This window comes from Rhea pennata, chromosome 15 (assembly GCF_028389875.1).
Source record: "Rhea pennata isolate bPtePen1 chromosome 15, bPtePen1.pri, whole genome shotgun sequence".
Taxonomy (NCBI): Eukaryota; Metazoa; Chordata; class Aves; order Rheiformes; family Rheidae; genus Rhea; species Rhea pennata.
Genome location: NC_084677.1, coordinates 2,365,309 through 2,386,641, shown reverse-complemented (window position 1 = coordinate 2,386,641; position 21,333 = coordinate 2,365,309). Strand labels below are relative to the sequence as shown.

General features: G+C 51.7%; 1 protein-coding gene across 1 annotated transcript; it reads right to left on the bottom strand.

The window, feature by feature from the left end:
• Positions 1-74: 74 nt before the first annotated feature.
• Positions 75-20,930, bottom strand: PGAP6 (post-GPI attachment to proteins 6). Its single transcript, XM_062588513.1, has 13 exons — positions 20,822-20,930; positions 15,774-15,951; positions 13,960-14,167; positions 13,739-13,872; positions 13,078-13,343; positions 11,340-11,668; positions 10,550-10,643; positions 9,838-9,961; positions 8,867-9,003; positions 5,793-5,971; positions 4,935-5,081; positions 4,351-4,467; positions 75-3,810 (listed from the first exon to the last, which is right to left on the bottom strand). The coding sequence occupies exons 1-13, from the start codon at positions 20,928-20,930 to the stop codon at positions 3,514-3,516; spliced, it is 2,319 nt and encodes a 772-aa protein (XP_062444497.1). The 3' UTR covers positions 75-3,513.
• Between the last annotated feature and the right edge of the window lie 403 nt (positions 20,931-21,333).

Sequence of the window (21,333 nt, the reverse complement as noted above, 5' to 3'; positions counted from 1 at the left end):
GGTGGCCGGCAGGGGCCGTGCCGAAACCAGGTTCGCGTCCCGCAGCGCCGCGCCAGACAGCCAGGAGAGCGGGGCCGGCGTTAGCGTTTTATTTGCTTTTGGGGCCCTAACTCTATAAATATAAAATCCAAGCACCCTAAGAGTACAATCTGAGCTTTCCCTTAAATACTATTACATTTATTAAATTATAAAATCGTAAGCTTTAAAATCGACTGTATAAAATAATCACAAGTATTAACAGCAACGAAAAACAAATCATTTTAGGACGTTGGCATTTGCTTAGATTTTACCTGCAGTAATTCACAAAAGTCTCCCTCCCCCCCTTTACCCCCGCTAAAATTGTGTCACGTCCAATAGTAGCACAGGGAATTAAAAGCAGAATTTAAACCAAAATAATCAAGTTAGAAGGATGCATCATCCCAAAGCTTCATCTGCTTCACAGCATTGAAAACCAGGTGGGAAAAGGCCTGAAGAGTAATTATTGCTTTAGTTAGTTGATATGCAGCACCCTGGCTCAAACTGCAGCATGGCGTGGACGACAAGGTTATTACTGTCGTCCGCCAAAGGCCAAAGTGCCCGGTACAAACCCACGGGGGAAAAGTGCCCAAAAGTGATAAAAGTTCAAGGAATCCCAGAGCGCGCCATGTCCCCCTCTCCCGTGGTCCCAACCTGACGGGGGGCGAGCCGCGGCCCTCGACCAGTAGCAGCAAAACGAAACCCGGTGGAAAAGCCACCGGGTGACAGACACAGTCTCCGTATACCCTCGCCCCCCAACACACACACACACACACTCTTGTCTCCGCAACGCGAGGAGCAACGGAGGCGCCAGCCGCCGCTGCACCTTCCCGGCATCGCGCCATGCCCTGCAGCGACAGATACACGAGGGAACAAGCCTTCGGCTGGGTGCAAGCGAGTGCCATTCGCTCCTCTTGCATCCCATTAAAAAAAACGAAACACAAGAGTGTCGAGGAAGCACAGGGAGACAGAGGAGACACAGCCCTGAGTGCCTGCAGACTGTAGTGTGAGGAAAACTTCAAATTAGGCAGAAGTTGGATTAACTGCAAGACACGGTTAAAGCACAGAGCCGAGCAGAATGCTGGACATTTTTCAAAGCAGAGAAATAACCCTATTTCCTATAAACCAGGAGGCATCTCCTTCATTAACAGCTCTTTCCTCCCAAAAGCAATCTGAGCAGAGGCTCCATGGACAAGCTACGAGCAGCACACGCTAGACTGTATATGAGCAACATACAGCGCTTTGCTTGGGTGAACAGTCACTTTCCCCAAGGAAAGAGAAAAAGCGCTGTTATTTGCATCCAAAACACACTGCAGCCAGGGGTGCAAACCCTGGCTTTTACTTTCGTAGCCAGAAGACAGGTATGCAGTATTTGCCAGCAAGTTTCTGATCCCAAAGTAGGAGGATCTGTAGCAATGACTGGGGCCACTGTTATGTGGAAAAGAGTCAGCCTGCATTGAGAGTCAGGCTGAAAGCTGTAACGGGAGGATATCGCTGGAGGTAGAACATCAGCATGTCAGCTCTGGCCTGGGAAGGAGAGCTTCTTCCAGGCCTAAGCTGTCCTCCCTCAACTATCCACCACAGCTGGAACAAAACAAGCAAGGAGCAATGCATTTGAGCCCTTATCTATAATAATGAGGATGGGCAAAGACTACTCGCCCAGGCACATTCCCCGTGCTTTGCATACAGCATCATGTGTATCTATGTGCCCTCCAGTAAGGCTCAAGTGAGACAGATGTCCCAAAGGGAACTAGAGCTACCTCGGGAGCCAGTGGAGATGCTCTTGGCTTGACTAGGACACTGCAACGGCCTGAGATCAGCCCCAGCTCCACAGCACGTCCTACCTCCACGCAAGGCACTCACGTTCATTTAGACATTGGTTCTTCATAGTTTACAGAGATTTTCCCTCCTTCCTGGGCCTGCGGGATGGTCTGTTCAGACTCCACCCACATAAGCACGGAGGATCAGGAAGAGCTTGGAAACAATCCCTCCCAGAAGAGAGCCACAGACACAGCAACAGGCACTTGCTTTAAATCCTTCAAGCTAGTCTGACCACACAGAATTCCCCACTGCGAGGTGTAAGTGTGTCCAGCAGCCCCACCTTCACTGTTGCACGCATCCACATCTCTCATCTCACCACAGACCTTCAGCTGTGCCAGGCACCAGCTTCACAGTCAGTGTGGAACAAGCAAGGAGCACAGAAGGGGAGTGCAGAGATCCCACTCCTGTGAGCCACACCAGCTCAAGAGCAGGAGGTGCACATGGGATCTGAGGCTGTACGCAAAGCACAGGAAATATGCTGGGGTGAAGCACAAGTTTGAAGCTCACATCAACAAACCCACTCTAAGACCATGCCGTGCTCAAACTATTGCAAGATTTGTTGCATGTGTTGAGGCCAGAGCTGCTCCAGGGCCTCAGATTCCAAGTCTGCCCAGCCTGATCTCAGCCAAATATGAGCACATAGCAAGTTGTTGCTGACCAGAGAGGCAAAAGTCAGGGGCAGCTTTATCCACTTCCCTTGCAGGAGAAGCACCACAGCATATTACCAACCTGGCTGGAGTCCTGAGCAATTTTTCCACCTATGTTGCTGCAGCAGAGCTGCACATTTGCTGAACCCAGGGAAGAAAGGAAGACGATGAATACCTGAACATCAGGGAAGGAGGCACAGGGCAGCAGCCTGGTTCCTTCCAGACGAGCCAAGAGGGCCAAAATAAAACTTAAACAAAACTCTGCACTGCTGCATATTTTGCAGCTCTGGGTCAGATGCTGCCAATGCCTCCTGAACATGCCCACACTTTTTTTCCCTGCCACAATGCTATCAAGTCTGACCCTGAATCCAGGCCCAAGTCCCAGCTTCATTAATCCCCTCCAGAATCAGGACTAGGTAAAAGCAGCACCACCTGCTTCAGGAGAGGCTCCAGTCTTGCATTGGAGATGGTGATGTTTTCAGTGCATACTGAAATCAGCTCCCACCTGTCCTAATCAGCACCAAGGCTACTCAGCAGCATTTGCCTCCAGGTCAGGTGCAGGGGAAACCTGTTCTCTTAGTAAAGCAAATTCTAAGTGCAGGACAGCAGGAGAAATCCCTTCCCACAGCCCTCTGCTAGGAAGGCAAGTGCAGGGAAGAGCCCAATGGCCAAAGCCCTGGCTCCAGTGCAGAGCAGGCCATGCCTCAGCCTCAAAGACACAGTATAAGGGGAAGAAGGGGTAGTAAGTCCCCCCAGGGCCATGGGAGAAGGGGGGGGGACAGACTATTCCTTCATTTAGAACCATGAAGAGCCTGCTCCATCCCAGCAGAAAAGCAGAAAGCTCCAACTTGTCTTCATAAGACAAGCCCACCTTCTACATCTTTAAATCCAAGTCCAGCTACTGCGCTGTCCCTGTCAGTGAATGAGCATGTAACAGGATTGCCAAAGTGCTATGGAGGGGCAGCTCAGGCTGGTCTGGCAAAGAGCAACCTGACTAACCCTTCATCTCTGTGACCTGGAGCCAAGCAGTTCAGGTCACGGCATACAGCTCCTCACGGTCATTCTGGCAGATCTGATAGCGGCAGGTGAGCTTCTGTGACCAGGCCCAGGGCTTCTTATGCTTGTCCCGAGGTGGGAGCAGGAAAGCGACGCTGCTGGCCACCAGCACGTGCCAAATGCTGTGGGTGTAGTAATAGTTTTCATTGGTTTCCATGAATGCATATACTGAGATGGCGATGAAAGCCAAAGTGATCCCTGGTAGGAGGTAGAAAACCCAGCGCTTCCATGAGGAGGGGTAGCAGTGTCTGCGCTTCACTCCATGGTAAACCTGAAGGTGCGAGAGTAGAGAAGGGTAAAGCAGCCACAAGCTTACGTAGGGGAAATACGCAGTGCTGCTTGACAGGTGCTCCAAGGTCAAGCAGCACTGCGTATTTCCCCTACGTAAGCTTGCCAGTCCTCATGGCAAGAGGGTATGCTTGCTGTCCTCAGGGACTTTCAGCCTTCCCCCTGCCTCGGGCCCATCTCTTGTGCGCAAGGCCCCAAACCCAGCTGTGGCACCAACACCTAGCAGAGGGCAACGCTGATGCCACAGTCGACAGCCAACCACTCTGGCGTGACACTCCAGCTGCAGGCGCGCACCGAATAAGAGCTGCAGCAGCTAAACTGCGCTGAGACTGGTAACCGGGGCTTTTCTCAGCTACTGGAGGGATGGAAGGTGACTTCCTTGCCATGTTCTCCCTCCACTGGGGCATTCCAAGGAGATCTACCCACGGATATGGGTAGGCCGGTGTCTGGGGCCGGCTCTGCCAACACTGTTCTCTCAAGGAAAACAAGAGTCAGCAGCTCCTGCTCAGCTCCCACTACTCACCCACGCTGCAATCATGATGATGAGGGCAAAGAGGCAGGGACCCATCATGTTCCACACCCCTCTGCGGTCCAGCTGCAGAGACATGGCAATGAGGAGAGTCCCCAAGACAAAAAGGACCTGCAGTTGAGACAGCACCACTAACATCAGGATCTCATCTGCTGCCAGAGCACAGCCAGCCATGCCAAAGGCTTAAGGTAGGCAGAACCTCATCTCCCAGCTGCCCAGTCCTGCCTGCGTGCCTCAGGAGCAGCACCCTCAGCACCAGAAACCAGAGGACCCACAAATATTCCCCCTCACCCCCGTTAGGCCCAGTCCCAACATGCAGGTCACGGGCCAAACTCTTGGGACAAAACAACCCTCTGGTTTAAAAAAAATCAGGCGACAAGCAGTGACTAGGTGACAAACAGTCTTTGGAAGCCAAGGAGGGCTGTCTAAGGAGACAGGCTACCTGAGAGCTACTGTATGGACTGTGCTATTAAAGTGCTGCCACGAGAGGGCACAGCATGGCCGCCTGCAGCTTGGCTGGCTCAGGCCCACGTGGCCGTGCAGCTCTAGGTTACCGGCGGCAAAGACCCAACACTCACATATTTCAGAATCTTCTTCACCCGGGACATGCACAGGATCGTCACCCAGATGGACACCACGGAACCCAAAAAGTCACAGTACTGTAGTGTGTCATAATCCATAATGCACAACACAGCAATGCCAGGCTGGTCACACGCATGGTAGAACTAGAACCAAGAACAATAACAAAGATTAACATGAATCTACCAGCACCACACAGCTTTCCAGGAAGGAGATGCAGGAGAAGAGCTTGGTTACCCACAGTAACCAAGATCCCTCCTGGAAGTGTCTCCAGAAGGCTCCAAACTACCATGGAAGCAGCTGGAGAGCAATCATCGACCTGCATCCTCCCAGCAGCAGGCTGAGAGCACCTAGCACCGCCTCCCTTGGCTCATTCCTGGTCCCTTGAGAAGTCAGAAGCTCCATATATGTTTAATGTGACAAGGAGCCCCTGTGTACACCCAGAGCCCCACAGAAAGCAGCTCACCTCATTCAGGGAGATGGGGCAGCATGCTGCAGCCAATGCAGCTGCCTGGATACGATTCAGGGTCCTAGAGAATGCTACACACACTAGAGCATGGAGCAATGAAGGTACATACAACTCCAACACTCATCTCACCTCTCCAGTGTCCCAACCCCAAATGCAAGCACCCACAGCACGGGCAGAAAGAGTCCAATGAAAATAACACTCCTGTTGAGTTCTGAAGGGGCGGGACATATCCGTAGAGGCGCTCACCCAGCGATCCCAGAAGCTCCTCACAGAGCTCCAGGATGGGACCACTCCACCAAGGATCTCAGTCCAAGCAGGCAGGACTCACTTCCTCAGGGAGAGAATGCAGTTGCTACTGTCAGGGGAACTGACAAAAGGCAATTCCTACCGTGGAGAAGAACATGGTGTAGGTGTAGACGGAGGCCTCCACAAGACAGTAGCGATAGACAGCAACCATGATTGCTGGCAGGAACATGAGGTTACTCAGCGTGAGCAGAAGGGTGGCCAGGTTCTGCACACCAACAGACTGGGCCTTGGTATCGTCTGTGCAGCTCCACCCACTCCAACCTGTGGAACAGAGAGGCCTGGGTGTGTTGCATGCCCTGCTTGTTCTCCCACAGACTCCTCAAAAGAGGCAATCACATCCTGGGACTATCCCCAGGCCTCCCTTCCCCTGCTCCAGAAGGTAGCACGTTAGAACAAGAAAGGAAGGATGGACTAACCTGCCACGCTGAGGAGCCCACCAAGGGCCCAATGTTCAGGTTGATTCACCCATAAGCATTCGTCCTCCCCAATAACCCAATCAGTATTTATACAGAGCAGGCGATTTTAATAGTTTTGATTAATTGCTGTAAATTAATTTGATCACTGTTGACTAATGAGCTTTGCTCTCTTGCCCATCTGCTCCATCAGCCACTCACACTCCTGTTCTCAGGACACTCTTGTTACCCACTGCATGCCCTGCTGAAAAAAGTGACTGGCCCAGATTCCTAAACCTTTCGGGAACCCCATCAGAGCCCAGCCCGAGCTCTGAGAAAATCTTCCAGGTAATTCTCACGTAGCAGGGATCATTGAATGTACAGCACGGGCCTGTCCAGGCTAGCACTTGCTTTCTATCCCCATAGTAACTCAACACACACATGCTACTTGCTGGCAATACATCAAGTGTCTGGGGCTCAGCTGCTCCCACTGAGCTCTAAAGCAAGTGCAAGATGCTGCAGGGGAAGATCCCTACAGATCCTAGGAACCAAAGAGAGAATGATCCACAACATCGGGGAAGTCACTGGCCTCCTGTCCCACCTCTTGCTCTGAGCAGGGCTGACTGCAAAGCTAGATCAGGTTATTCTGGTCCTTTAGCACCTGAATTTTCAGAATCTCTAAGGATACAGGTCCCACCAGCTCTCTGGATAATGTGCAAAACAGAACAACTCTCACGAGGAAAATCCGCTTTCCTATACTTGTCTGTACTTTTCCTTGTTGCAACCTGTGTCCATGGCCTCCTACCTTTTCCCCATGCCCATCTGAGAAGAGCCTGGCTCCAGAGCCCCTGTAACCCCTGTGGGCAGCACAAGGTGCAGCTGCATCCTCCTCCATCTCCTCTTCTGCAAGGTGACCAGCTACCTCAGCCTCTGCTCTCAGGCTCTGTGCTCCAACTCCAACCACTGCAGCAGCCCTTTGCTGGGCTCTCCAGTTTGTCAATATTTCTCTTGTACAGGGATGCCCCCCAAAATCCCCAGACTGAGCCTTGCGAGTGCTGAATAATCACGTCCCTCAGCCTTCTGGCTATGTCCTTGCCAATGCAGCTCAGGGTGCAAGTTGACCTTCATGGCCACAGGGGCACTCTGCTGACTAGTGTCCAACTTGCTGTTGACCATCAAGGTCCTTTTCTGCAGAGCTGCTCCCAGCTGGTCTTTCCCCAGCCTGTGCTGATGCACAGTTCCAGATGTAGGAATTTGATGAAATTTATGAGGTTCCTGTCCGACACTTTCTTCAGTCTGTTGAGGTCCTGTGGAACGTAAGGCCTGCCCTCTGCCACAGGAACTAACCCCCCATCTGGTGTCATCCATGAATGTGTTTGTCATTGAAGAAGTTGAATGGCATCAGCCTCAGTACTGACTCCTCGCACTTACACAATGTGGATGATCCTCCCATTCTGTAGCCAATTCCAGGAGAAGAATTAGTGATTGGGAGTTCCTTTGTGCTCCTAATCCTGACAGGACCCTGCTCCTGGGGCACTTGGGAAAGTACTCAAATCTGCTTAGATCTACACAGGGGACCTCCGGAGGACTTCTGAGAAGAGTGTAACAATCCCATCAGAGTGACATCCAGGTCTGCAGAGGACAGGTGGGAGTGAAAATATCCTAGAGGGCAGAGGGCAATGCATAAGCCTGGACAATAGGGTTAATTCTTAGCCCGTTGATTTGGATACCAGGGACTGAGCTGAGACAGTTTTCTACAGGCACAAAGCTTTTCTTTTTCTTTCCTTTTTTTTTTCTTTCCTTTTTTTTTGTGCAGACACTCTGCATTCAGCAAGCCAAGTAAAAAGTTGCATTCATCCCATTACAGTGCTGCTAAAAACAACAGCTGGATGGATACCTAGCAGCTGTGTCACTTCCCCCTGCTCTCTGCCAGGCAGAGCCCACAACAGACTGCTCTCTTATGCATTTCTGGGTCACAGATATGGAGGCAGGGCATTTTGCTCCCAGTGATTCAGCAGAAAGCTGTCCTCAGCCTCATTCACCTTTTCCCCTGGGCTGCTCTGTGCTTCACAGAACCCGACACAGCTCAGGAAAATCGGATGCTTTTCTCTTTCTCACTACCAGCCCAGCCACAAAACTGTTGCAGACAGCAGTGACGTCCTGGATTGAGATCAAAGCAGCAGAGAATCACACTTTGCCTTGCCCTTCTGCTGAGAAGGGGTGCAAGTACCCATCCAAACTCAGTGGAGCTATCATCTTCCCTATGTTAGTGACTCTCCCTGCAGTCTTCTCATTCCACTAATAATTCCACTAATTAGCAGCTAACACAGACATTCCTTCTTCAGGGGCATCTCTGAATGCAAGGATTGGTCTGTGTACTGGCTCACAGCAGGAGACAAAGCACCATGGCAAAGCACATACAGGGTCTGCACATCCCATTCACCACATCCTGTATGAGGACTCTATATAATAAATGGTCCATAAAGGCCCTTGCTCTGGTATTTCAGGCAACCCTGCTGGCCTCCTGACCTCTTTGGGGGTGAGCTCCAGGGGACTCGAAGCTGGATGTGAAACAACCAGTGATGTCTGCCCCAAAAGGGCTGCGAGCACTGCAGGTGTGGAGGACTCCAGAGTAGGAGCTGCAACTCCACGCTGTGCCTGCCATCCACAGCAGGTCCCAGGGTTCCCCGCCTGCACTACAGCACAAGAGGACACGGCCTCCCCTTGGAGCAAACGCCAAGGGCTCCTAGGAAAACGCACTCACCAGCTTTACAGCTGCAGCCAGCATAGAGGTAGCCATGTCTTCTCAGAAGACTGCACTGTCCGTATAGCCCACAGTCATTGAAGCAGGGGGTGAGGTATGCTAAGACGGTCACTTTGGCTTCTGCGTTGTTACATTCGCTGCAACAAGAGGAGGCTGTGTTGGTACCCTGGCCTGCATGGACAGCCTTGTGCTGAGGGAATGCTCTGCTGTGGAGGGTCTGAGACCGCCTGGCCTTGCTGTGCCCTGCAGTCGAGCCACTCACGTGCACAAAAGCTTCCTGTCATTTTGGCACAGAGATCCTCTCACTATAGCCAGTAGTGGACCTGCTTCACTCCTCCTGAGAGGCTGGTGGCAAAGCTAAGAGCACAGTCAGCTCTCTCTCCACTTAGTGGGCCAAACCTGTGTGCAGACAGGCCCCAGCTCTTCCTCAAATCCCCCAAACAGACTCAGGTAACCATGACTGGTCCTCAGGTCCAGCGTTTTCAAGTTCTGTTTTACAGAGCACACTTAGCCACTTACACAGAAGTATCACCAGGAAGGCAGGCTGTTGGACCACAAGCACAGCTGCCTGTATTTCGAAGACTTCTTGAAGGAGTATCAGCAGCATTTTCATTTACAGCGCAGCTCTTTCCAATTTATCATCTCAAAATCCATTTGGGTAAGCAGGAGCCCATCTAGGCAAGTGACAGGCTCTGCCACCCACATGCAGTCAGCATGAGAGATGCGAGCTCAGTACCAGAAAAGCTGCTTGAGGGCCACAAGAAACCAAGTTGGCACTGTCACCTGTTTCCTTCCCCCAAGGCCTGGCTCAGCTGCCACAGCTTCACTGCTGCCAGGCGAGAGGACCCCATGGCACAAGGCAGGACACCGGGGACAGGGGGTTGATTTTGCTCATGTTAGTCAAGGGCAGCAAGACATGGAGGTAGAGTACTCTGAACCAGCTCCAAGACCAAATGACACATCAGACTCACCCCTGGCCCTTTGGACAGATGAGCTGCAGGGAGAGGAACCAGTCATTGGTCTCCGGGTAAAGAACAATCAGCATCGCTTCAGTGGAGGCCGCGCTCATGCTCAGAGGGTAGCCCTGGAAAAAGGCTTCAAGAAAAGAAGGTATTGTTATATGCCAGGACATGGGGAGAAGGACCCACAGCAACCCCAGTCTGAGACCAGTTGCAGAGGAATTAGGTACACCTACAGCCCCTTACTCTCATCCCCACAAGGCACTGAGGTTGATGGAGAGGATCCCTTGCTCTCAGAGACCCTTGTTCTTCCTGTCAGCTCAGCTCTTGGCACCTGTCTAGATAGCCAGCGAGTGCACAAAGCACATGAAACAGCCATTGTTTGGTGCTTTAGTTCTCCAAAATAGAGTTCAGCTTCTCTGCACACTAGCAGGGCCTTGATCATCCCAAACCTCCAGCCAAAAAGGCTGGAAGAGACCTGGTTGCAAACCAGACCTTCCTTTGGTCGAGCCTGCCTCCTGGTCCCAGACTAGCATCTGCATGCCAGCACTCCTGCGCAGGTACCGAAAGTGAGTGGTCAAGATCTCAGGAGTGCTCATGCCAAACTCGGCTTCACCCAGAGACCTCCCAAAAGACCTGAGTCAGTTAACAGCTTGTGAAACCTAAAAGCAAAGTCCTGATACAGCATAGCTGGGCTGGCAGTGGGTGGCAGTGGCTCTCATACCTGTGCTGCAGTTCTGTGTAGTATTGAGGGACAGCACTGGTGAAGCAGCACTCACACACGCTAACACAGTGGCATTGGCCAGGCTCAGAGACGTCTGTGCAAACAGAAGAACATCCCAGGTCAGAGAGTGCCTCAACATCACCCTCCTTGCACACCCCTCATCTCCCATGGCATCCATGCCCTACAGAAGCAGCAGGTGGCATTAAATCCTGCAGATCACGGTCAACTCACCAGCTCTTTCCAGGCAAACCTGCACCATCACTGCATTATGTGCTTGCTGAAAAGCAGGTAGAGATATTATCCCAGTGGGACTGCACAGGTAGATGTGCCCCCAGCTGGGTGGCCCTGCTCCAGCCCTCAGGGAAGCACTAATTATCTCACGTGGTAAGCTTCATTAGTCAGGATTTCAGGGAAACTGATTTCCATATGTCACTGAAGGAGTCTGAATATCAGTGACTCAGGCAGGAATGTCCCTGGGTTTCCCTGATCAGTCTGGTCTCCTGGTGACAAGGCTCCAGGCTCCCATGGAGAAGATGTTGAGAGGCTGCTTTCCAATTCCTCTCCACTGCATCATTGTCACCAAATGCCAACAAGCTATGGCATTTAAATTGGAACTGGCAAATGGGATGTGCTAGATGTGGCTAGAAAAAGTCCAGAGTGCTTTGTGACAACAGAAAGGAAAACGAAATAGCCCCACTAGTACCTACAACCTCTGTAATTTGCTGACAAACTAGGCAAGAGCAGGGACAGACACCAGCTCCACTAAGAGAAGATAATAAGTCTACTGTACCTTGTTAAGCAGAAGATTCACCACAAGGGAACCTCCACTGTCCATGCCAGTATTCAAATCAAGGAGGAGGAGGGTGGGGAAGATGGAGTACACAGGTACACTGGGACCATTCAAGAGCCTGTACCGCACAGATACAACATCCAGGTCCTCACGAACGACAGGCTGATTCTGGAGACAGAAACTTCTCTGGTTGGATGTGTTGTGTAAAGCATCTCCTGCAGGCAGAGTGGGACTCCCTGCTGTTCCTGTGTTACCTGGTCTGGGACCAGTTTGGCTCTGGTTAAGACTGCTGAAGTTAAGGAATGAACTGGTACTACTCAGTTTGCAAGCTGTAAGGGGGAGGGAAAAGAAAACAAAGAATCAGCACAGCCAGGACTAGCACTGCTCAGAGGCAGGGTAAGCACAGAGGGACAAGATGCTCCTGCAGACTGTAGCCTTCTGGGCCCTGGTTCATGGAGCTGTAAGGGAAAGCACCATCCCCGTTTCCAGAAACTCACTGTGTGAGAGTCTCTTTTTTGGTTAAGGGCACAACTCAGCCTCATCTGGCAAAAACCCCAGCAACTCTTAGTGCAAACTGGGGGCTACTGCAGCTGGCTCAGGCACTGCAGTACTGGCAATGCCCCCTGAAGGGTACCATCTTTGCAGGCAAACTCTAGCATCAACATCCACAGCCCAAGAAACTGGTAAGAGCCAGAGAGCTGGCACAGTGAGTGGAAATAACCTGGAATTGCAGAAAAGCAATGGGGAAGTGGAAGAGGAACAGGAGAAGGGCTGTACACTGCATCATAACACATCACATGCCCAGCAGGCAGGAGATATTCAATAGCCAGTAACAGTATGAGGGCTCAGCACTTGCTGTCCCATAACCAGGGGCTAAACAAAAGGCTCTAGCAGTTCAGCAGATCTGGGTACACAAGGCTGAGCAGAAGAGGTGAGCTAACCCAATACCAGCTACAGGCAAAAACCATAAAGCCGTAACCACTGTGACACTTGGGAGTCCCACTGCTGGAGCCTGCCCACTGCTCCCACAGGCTCTAATGCCTCTGGCACTGATGTCTCCTCCCTTCTAACATCCCTCCACAGCAGGGATGAGGCTCGGCCTGGAGGAGGGGATAGCAGAACCTCTAGCAAAAGAAAACGTCTAAAAATGTATCTATTTGGTGAGATTCCACAGGTCAGCACAATTTCACAAATGTAAGATTCCAGAAGTGAAAGAGGGATCATGGTCATATTATAAAAGTATGCAAGGTGGCTACCATGGTCACAAGGACCTTGTGAGCTCCTGAGCCATATGAAAGCCACTACAGCCCAAGATATAATCCCAAGTAAACCTCTGAGAGATGGTTTCCAGTCTGCAGCTCACTTACTGACAAGCCAATCAGTAGTCAACATATCAGGAGTCTGGCACTTCTACTCAAAACTATTCTCGCTACCAAATTTTAAAGTCAGCCACTGCTATCCAAACAGTCTTTGGACAATATCAGTGGTTCAGGGACCCTGAACTTTTCAGCAAATTTCCAAAACAGGCAGCTCCAGGGATTATCCTTCTTCAGCAAATATCGGCAGCTACAAAACTGATCCCAGAGCAACAACTAGACCCCAGCCCTGAAGATTATACTCAGACAGTCAGCATACTGGGGAATACATGCCATTGGTGACAGTCACCCATAGGCCCAAGAGAGGCACAGTGAGGTTCCCTGTGGTCCTTCCCATGTGGTTGCAAAAAGCGGAAACCCACCTGTGAAAGAAGCCACCATCTCCACAGACACATCGGCATTGGCAGTGCCAAGGTTCTCCACCATGATCTGCAGCCACTTCTCCCAGGGGGGTGAATCCAAGCCCAGGCTGCAGTTTACATTCCCTGTGCAGGTGAGGATCCTCTGGAAAGACTGTGGCAGCGTGATTGAGCCCAGCACTACCCGCACAGCGCATGCTTTCTGCTCACTTGTCATGCAGTTCCGCAGCTCAAACCACATCCTTGCGGTGTACTTGGGAACAAAGACCCTGCAGAAGGAGGAACCAGCAACTTGCACAGCTCATGTTCTGAACACAAGCCAGCCACGACCCACCACAGCATCCCAGGAGCTTTGTAGCAAGAACTAGATTGCCCTGGTTTGTGTTGTCAAAATCCTGACCATGGGTAGTGACTCTAAGAACGCATACACTCCTGCAGTTAAACCTCTAAGACTACCTGGAAGGAGTCAGAGCAGCGCCCACTCATGTGCCCCCCATACAAACCTTATCCCTCTACTGCGAAGCTTGTTACAGAGGCTCAGAGACCTAAGCTCCAGAGCACAGTCCAGCCTAGGGTGGAAACAGTGGCTTACCCTACACAGCACAGCAGGAAATCTGACCCCCACCTCCGGCCCCAAGTCTTTCCAGCTGCTGCTCTCACTCACTTGACATGCAGTGGTTTAGCAGGTGAGACGACGGTTTGTGGCATGGCAACACCAGGCTCCAGAACAGGCATATCAATGAGTCTAAGAACAAACATATCTGGCTGAAACATATAGGTGCATGGAGTGGAAAAACCCTGCAAGAGGGGAGAACAGAGTGGTCAGGAATGATGAGACAACACCAGACAGAGTATGCTGACCAAGACTCATGCCATGGCCCTCACCTTCACTTCAATTCTGCCAGCAGCTTCGGGAAGATGCGCAGCAATAAACCAGTCTCCTGCGGCAGGAGTGGTAATGTTCACAAAGGTGTTGTTCTGCACAGCTCTGCTCAGAGTCATGCTTATGTTATAGGAAGGACGGACAGTTGCATTGGCAGGAAAACGAGTGCCCAGTGGATTAATGACAGGTGGGGCTCCATAGCGAAAGTGCCTGCAGAGAAACCAGGATGCAGATAAATCAAGGGATGCAAACACCTCCTGCAAAATAAACTGGGATACAAATTCATGAATGGACAGCCATGCTGGTCTGAGATCAGAAAGGGTGTAGGTTGGGAACAACCTGCATTTTCAAGTGGAGCACAGACCATCATTTTCATCTAACTGAGAGAAATGGCTGGTATTAGCTTATCTTGGATTTATTTGGTGATTGGTTTAACTTGTCTGCCTATTAAGATAAGGATTTACATGGTTCCATCAAGTCTGAAAGCAAATGTCCACACTGCTTACTAAGGTTAAGCTCCTGTTACAACTTTTTTTTTTTCTTTAAGCCATCAGCAAATTCCCCATACAGTCAGCTGGGCTAAATCGTCAATTAAGAGCTTTCTTTTTATAGCTAAGATCTGCGTCTTTCCCATTCCCTCCCTTAAGGAGGGCAGACAGTCTAAAAAGACACTTACCATAGAAGGCCCACATGACTGACTTTAGTACGCAGGTACTTCTGCTTTCAAGATAAGCAGCCTGAAGTTTATTAGAAATATTAGAAAAGCAGACAGCTAAGTAATACAGGGGATATTTATTTGGGCAGCCAATTTGGAATGTGATTTGTTCCATTTCCAGACTACTACAGTACTGCAACAGAACAAGCTCTAGCAAGCAAACATTACAGGTGATGCGTTAATAACCCACCTGAACTTAATTGAATTGATCTTTACAATATTTTCCTAAGCTATCATTTAGCTCTTGCCTTGTCCCTCACATCTCCAAACTATTGGCAATGCTTTGGGGAAGTAGAAGATAGAATGATCTTCTGTTCCAGGCCGATCTGCAACAGCAAAGAAATCAGCTGAAGTGCAAGCCAACCAGCAAAGATCAGCTGCTCTCAAGACGCCTGCATAGCAGGTCCCAAACCCATAAGGTCTCCAAAAGGTCAAATACGTCCAAGGAAATTACCTTTCCTGGAAACCTCACAAGATGCAGCTTAATGTCTCACTCTCTGCATCAGCATTCACCCTCTCACTATTTTAAGTTCTTGGTCTCAAACCCTCCAACAACTAAGTACTGCTTTGGGCAATATTTGATTCACTGGCACTGAATTTGCCATCTTTTAATGTTCTTGTGTCACTAGGACTCAGCATTCTTTTCGCATCTCTGCTCTGCACACAGCTCACACTCCTCAAAGGAATGCTCCCAGTCTCTTTAGCAACTCTGCACAGGGGAGTTTATCCCTGTCTCTGTTAGGCTGGGTCCTCTCAAGTCCCTTGCCATTCTGCCACATCCTTTGGCACCATGCATCGGATCCTATCAGAGACAGAAAGGGCCAAAACCAACTTTGCTCAGGACCTGCAACACTAACTTCATTGTGAAACTCTGCAGTGTTTCTAAGACATCTCTTAAACATCACATCTGATCAACCAATATCCCTTAAATCCAACAGTAACATGAACATGAGTGCTCCTATTTGTTTAAAACTATGCCTGTTGCAACTGGAGAGCAGACACAGAGCCTCCTCCAAAGAAATATCTGCAATAGTGAGCAACAAAGGACCACAGAAGGACAGGAAAGGCCACCTGTGCAAGCAAGGGCAGAGATATACATACACTGTGACCTCCATGCTGGTACACTCAGGTCCTTTTCCCCTGGATGCTTGCAGGAGCCAGCGAAGCAGCACAGTATCTTCTGGCACGTGGAAGTGGAACAGCTTGGCATTCCCATACCAGCTGTAGAAGGACAGCTTCTGTGCACTCTGAGAGAAGTACTCAGAGACATACAGCGAGTCTGAAAAGCAGAGAGCACAGCAATTGCTGGGGTGACTGCAGGGGGCAGGTCACAGGGCTAAATCCACCTACAGAAGCACACAGAAGTTTTAAGTCACTGGAGAAGAGCCCTTTTGTGTCTTTGATTTCTTGTCCCAATCCCACTAAATGCTTGTGATTGTCTGTGTTTTTCCTGAGCAACAAGTTAGGACAGAGTAGCCAGAACTGCCCACATTTCTGCTGCCAAACTGTCACTTGGAGACAGACAGCCTGAAAAAAATGCCTTAGCCACACTCTGAGATGTGCGCTGAAGATGACAGATCAAACCTGAGAGACAGAGAAGGAAAAAAATACCAGGAGGAAAAGTTGATGGCATGAGAAAACATGGGGGAGAAAGCAGCAGCAGAGCTCCAGAACCTGGGGTGAGCAGCGCATGGCAGACGGCTGGGACGAGGAGGGTGCACAGGCCTTTGGGCTCCACATGGGGAATTCACCAGCAGTTTATGCTGTTGATGGACAAGAGTAGTGTCCTGTTCCCTTTCTGCTGGGGATGTGGGCTGATGTTATCATTCTTATATGGCTCAGGACACACGTATTGCACAACACACTGTCTTCCTGTGACATGCAGGATGATAAAAACCCACATGCTGCAAACATAACTTAGCTTTCAGGTGCACCTTCCAAAGTCTGAAGATTTTCCTACGTGAAAGGAAGGCCATCTGAATGGTGACAACAGGCCTAGAGTAGGCTGCAAGCTCATGCAAGAGGACAATGGTCATTCAAACAAAGTGCCATCAGGTGCTAACTAGACCCTCCATCTATCCCTGTCCTCAGCTGTACCTACAGATTACCCTCAGCCTGCAGATAATTTCACTTGCAAAATGATAGCAATAGCTAAAATGATAGCCATGTGGCGTCAGCAATAAAACAACCAGACTACAAGTCAGGGAGAGAAAAGAAATATCAGGCCAGGCTTAGGAAGGGGGCAAATTTGCACTAAATTAAGTGAGATAGTGGAACCTAAGCCATTTTGCCCACCAGAAGATAACGCTCCTAACACTCAGCTAGTAGATGGAAGAATATCTCTACTCAGTCCTCTCAGGTGCTCCTTTCTACTCTACAATTCCCTCAATATGGAGAAAGTCACATAGCTTTCAAATTCATATTCCTCGTTTCAATCAGCCAGCGCTGTTTAACCTCCCTTCATCTGAAGCAGCTCAGGGTTGTGTGGGAACACACACAACTCAACTGAGTTTAAGTATGGAGCCAGAGCAGGGGGGGGGAAACAGACCTCACGAAGGCTCAGAGCATGTGCCTTGGGAGGTACTTTGGTGCCAAGAGGAAGCTAATCCTAGCAAGAACTATGATTCGTGCCCCAAAGCAGGAAGCATGTTGGCCTGCACCCAGGGCACTGCAAAGAGGCAGGAAGGGTAATAACAGGTTTAATTTCTTGGCAAATTACCAAGTTAAAGCCTCCAGGCATACTGCAAACCCAACAAAGAAAGGAGGAAACAGGCAAGCAAGAAATACCAGCTATACAATTTCCTCCACTGCCAATATACAAAGCAGTAAGAGAATTTACTCTTTAAGGAAACGCACACACTTGCAGAACATCAGAGCTCCCCTGCTGCATGCTTTGCTTCAGCTCCACATCCATGGGGTCCAGCTGACAGAGCAGCTGACAGAACAGGAGGTCACATAGGAAGGCTGAACCTCCAGTATGGGACAGGAAGAAGTCTACGTACAGGGTAAAGCACAGCATGTAGGCAGAGTCCTTACACAGTGACAACAGCAGTCCAACTGTGGTCCTCAGGTCCATCCATGCCAGCAAAGAGTAGATATTACAACAGGGGCTTTTCAAGTAAACCCTTTGGCTGTAATGCCAGTACAGTGTATGGGATATCACAGACAAGACTGGAGACAGGGATCAACTGCAATCCCCCGTAACCACAGTCATCTTTCAAACACATGGAAGGGAGTAGTCTAACTAGCACCTTCTATACTCAGCTGTGCTCTGCATGCATGTTCACTTCTGGAAAACCACAGGCACAAAAGAAGGGCAGATACTGACACAAAGACTGATTAGAGCTGGGAGAGCAGTGGCACCGCTCAACAGAACAGGTTGTATCAGACAACCTGAGCAGGGATAAGCTTTTCTGACAGTGCCTGCCTGTGACACAACCTGCTCTGCTCTCACAGGCTGTCAGGCTCCGCATGGCTGATATGCGGAATTAGCACCCATCCAGAAGGTCTTTAGCCTCAAAAGGTCAGGTTGAAACACCACAGGAAGCTGAAGAAGTATTTCTTTCTAGGAAGAAGAAGGCAGACATGCTGCAAAATTAAAGAAGCCAAGCGATCAGGAGTGCTGATCACTCCTAATGAGCATGATAAACCACAGGCTGTAGCAGTTGACTAGACTAGCACAAGAGCTGTGGTCATACCAATAAAATATCAGTGTGGACAAAGTGCAGTTACAATCAGCTTGACCTGGAGGCGATCTGTCAAGTCCGTGCTCATAGGCTTTGCTAGGCTAGGCACTTCAGACCTGCATCCAGGGAACAGAGTTCACTGCCACAGTATTCTCAGCCTGGGTTGGCAAGGAGATACTACAGGCAGATAAAACTGCACATCAGTAGATAAGAGCCAGAAAGACTGGTCACTGGAAGAGAGGCATGTGTTCCTGCACTCTGTTTGCATTAAGAGAGTATTTGATAGCATTTGCTGTGCTCTGCACATGTCTTGGACTCTACTCCGTTCAGTATGCTCAAAGACAGCACCACTTGGAAAGTCATACTCGATTGTTCGACGATATTAAATAATCCTTCAAAATTCAAAAAAGGAGTGGTGAGATCTCAATGGGAGAGGATGGAAACAACATTCATTTGACATTTAACAATATCCTCCTTCCAAGAGCAAGCGAGTTCCAAATGTATTGTCCAAAAAAGGGAAGCATTTTTAAGAAAATGAACAGACAAGGGTAGAATCATAGATGCACAGAGGAAACATATTCTTTGAATTTCAGAATAAAAAACCACATACAATAGCTTAGTTTTATTCATCCCAAAATTATCTCATGCTAGTTTTAGAAATGCTAGCTTGACCACTGGTTTCAGGGCTTCGCATAAAATGGATGAGCCCCTCATTTAAAAGCAGATTCAGATCTCTCTGGAGTTTCAGAACTAAGTGGGAGAGCCAGCACTTCCAAACCCAGCAGGCTCAACCTTCTGCGGAGATTAGGCCAAGAAGCAGCTTTAAAGATGCATACAGAGTGTATGAAAACTCCTGTGACAAGCTACATGGTCAGCGATCAGTTTGACTCAAGAAAAGACATAGCTACGTGGCAGGTTGTTTGGCCATTTATAATAGAATAGAAGCCACATTCCTTTAGTATGTGTCAGAATCTGAGCTTTAAAGGTGCCAGAAATGAGACCGCTCATTCTTCTAGAGAGGAGCCCATCTTCACCAGCTCTCAGATCTAATTCTTATGTGGCATTCCCCTAGCTGGTAGAACAGTGCCATGAGAAACCAAATAATACACCTCAAACACCGGGCAGTTTTCCTCAGGGCTGGGAACCCAGCAACAGGATGCCAGAGGAGGGTGGGCCTCAGGCAAAAGAACATCTCACGCGGCTCCATCAGCTGCCTGGAGCGGTCTATGTAGCTGGACTGTTTTGCAGACAATGAGGAAGTGCAGTACGATAAGCGTGATCAACAGGCAAGGGATCACAGTCACCATAGGCCTACGCCTGCGACAGGGTGAAGCAAGGGTACAACCCCACCTCCCTAAGCTCCCTCAATACCGCAGCCACCCGCTAAGTCTCACAAGGGTGAGGTACGTCCCCCTGGACAGCTCCCCAGCCCTGCTTCTGCCGCATCGCCAGCACAGCTCTGGGCACACCATGGCAGAGCGCGGCCTGTCGCTCCATTAAAACTAGCAAACCCTCTCCCGGCCCGCTTGGGAGTCTGCTCCTGCTCAACTGCCTTGATACGCTCCAAGTAGCCTAAAACCAAGACCAACCAACCACAAACACAAACAGGGTAGAAGTTCTGCCTGGGTTCAGGCCATGATCTCGCTGGGAGAAAGAACCATGCCTCTCCATCGTCGCCCTACAGCACCCGCCACCGCTCTGCCTCAGCGGGGAAGATGGTCAATCTGCAGAGCCCCTACGCACCAAATCACTCCAGAGCTCCTCGAGATCGCCAGCTCAACGCAACTGCCGGGGCGAGCCGAGAGCTCTAAAGCCGTCCTCAGGCCCGTGCTTCAGGCAGAGGCTTCCGCCGCCTCCACGTTAACATTCGGTCGAGTTTCCACAGACCTCCGTTTCCTGGTCTGTCTCGCGGCCTTTGGGGGCCCCGTCGTAGCCTGGCTCCCCCTTTCACAAGTGCCCCTTTACTGGCCGCACCAGCGTCCCCCCGCACCCTGCCAGCCCCAAGCGCTGCCGTAAAGGCCAGACGGGCAGGAGCCAGCGGAAGCTCCCCGCGGCGGCCGGGCACCCGCACGCCTCCCCGTGCCGTGCCTCCGCCGAGGCTCACGTCCGTCCCGCCGCGGGTCTCGCTCGGCTGCGGGGCCAGCGCAGCCTGGCGACGCGCGGGCCGAGCCGGGCGCCGAGCGGGCCGCAGGAGGGGGCCGGGCGCAGGGCCCGGGCGGCTGCCCCGGCGCCCGCCGCCGGTCCCTCGCCGGGCCTCGGCGCGATGAGGGCGGGCGGCTCCCGGCAGCGCGGCCGCGGCGCGATGCGCCCAGGGCCCGCGGCGGCCCTGCCTCAGGCGGCCTCCGCCAGCGCCGCCCGCGCCCCCGCGGCGCCCCCGCCGCAGCCCCCGGCCTCGCGCGGGGCTCCCGGGCCGCCCGCCCCCGGCCCCGGCCCCGGCCCCGGCCCCGGCCCGGCGGGACTCACCGGCGCCGGTGCGGTTGCCGCGGCCGGCGGGGAGCGCGAGGAGCTGCTGCAGCAGCGGCGGCAGCAGGGCGAGCAGCAGCCGCAGCGCCGGGCCGGCGCCCCGCGCCATGGCCGCCCTATCCCGGCATCGCTGCCCGCCGCCGCCGCCGCCGCCCGCCCCGCAGCCCCATCGCCGCCGCCGCCGCCCGCTTCCGCCGCCGCCGCTCCGCCCCGCGCCGCCGCCGCCGGCGCCCCGCCCCGGGGCCGTGCGGGAGCCCCGGGGGCCCGGAATGGGCCCTGGGGACCCGTGCGCTCCTGCACAAGTCTAGGGGCTGGGAATGGCCATGGTCCTGGGGCGGCGCCGGAGCCTGCCCAGCCCCCAAGGCCCTGCGGTGGCCCTGGGTCACTCCGGGGACCTCTAAAGCCCAGAGACGCCACGAGATCCCGAGAGGGCCCTGAGATGCCCCCGGCACCCCAGCACCGCAGGAGGTCCACGGAGCCCTAGGCGAGCACCCCGCGCCTCTCGCAAGCCC

Bases quoted from the DNA above. Each gene is read 5' to 3' on its own strand.
- PGAP6 (XM_062588513.1), bottom strand. From the start codon at position 20,930: ATGGCGCGGGGCGCCGGCCCGGCGCTGCGGCTGCTGCTCGCCCTGCTG. The intron at 9,962-10,549 runs GTATGAGAGCCA...CTTTTCTTGAAG, and splicing joins TACACAGAACTGCAGCACAG to CCTTTTTCCAGGGCTACCCT. The intron at 4,468-4,934 runs GTGAGTGTTGGG...TCTCAACTGCAG, and splicing joins TGAAGAAGATTCTGAAATAT to GTCCTTTTTGTCTTGGGGAC.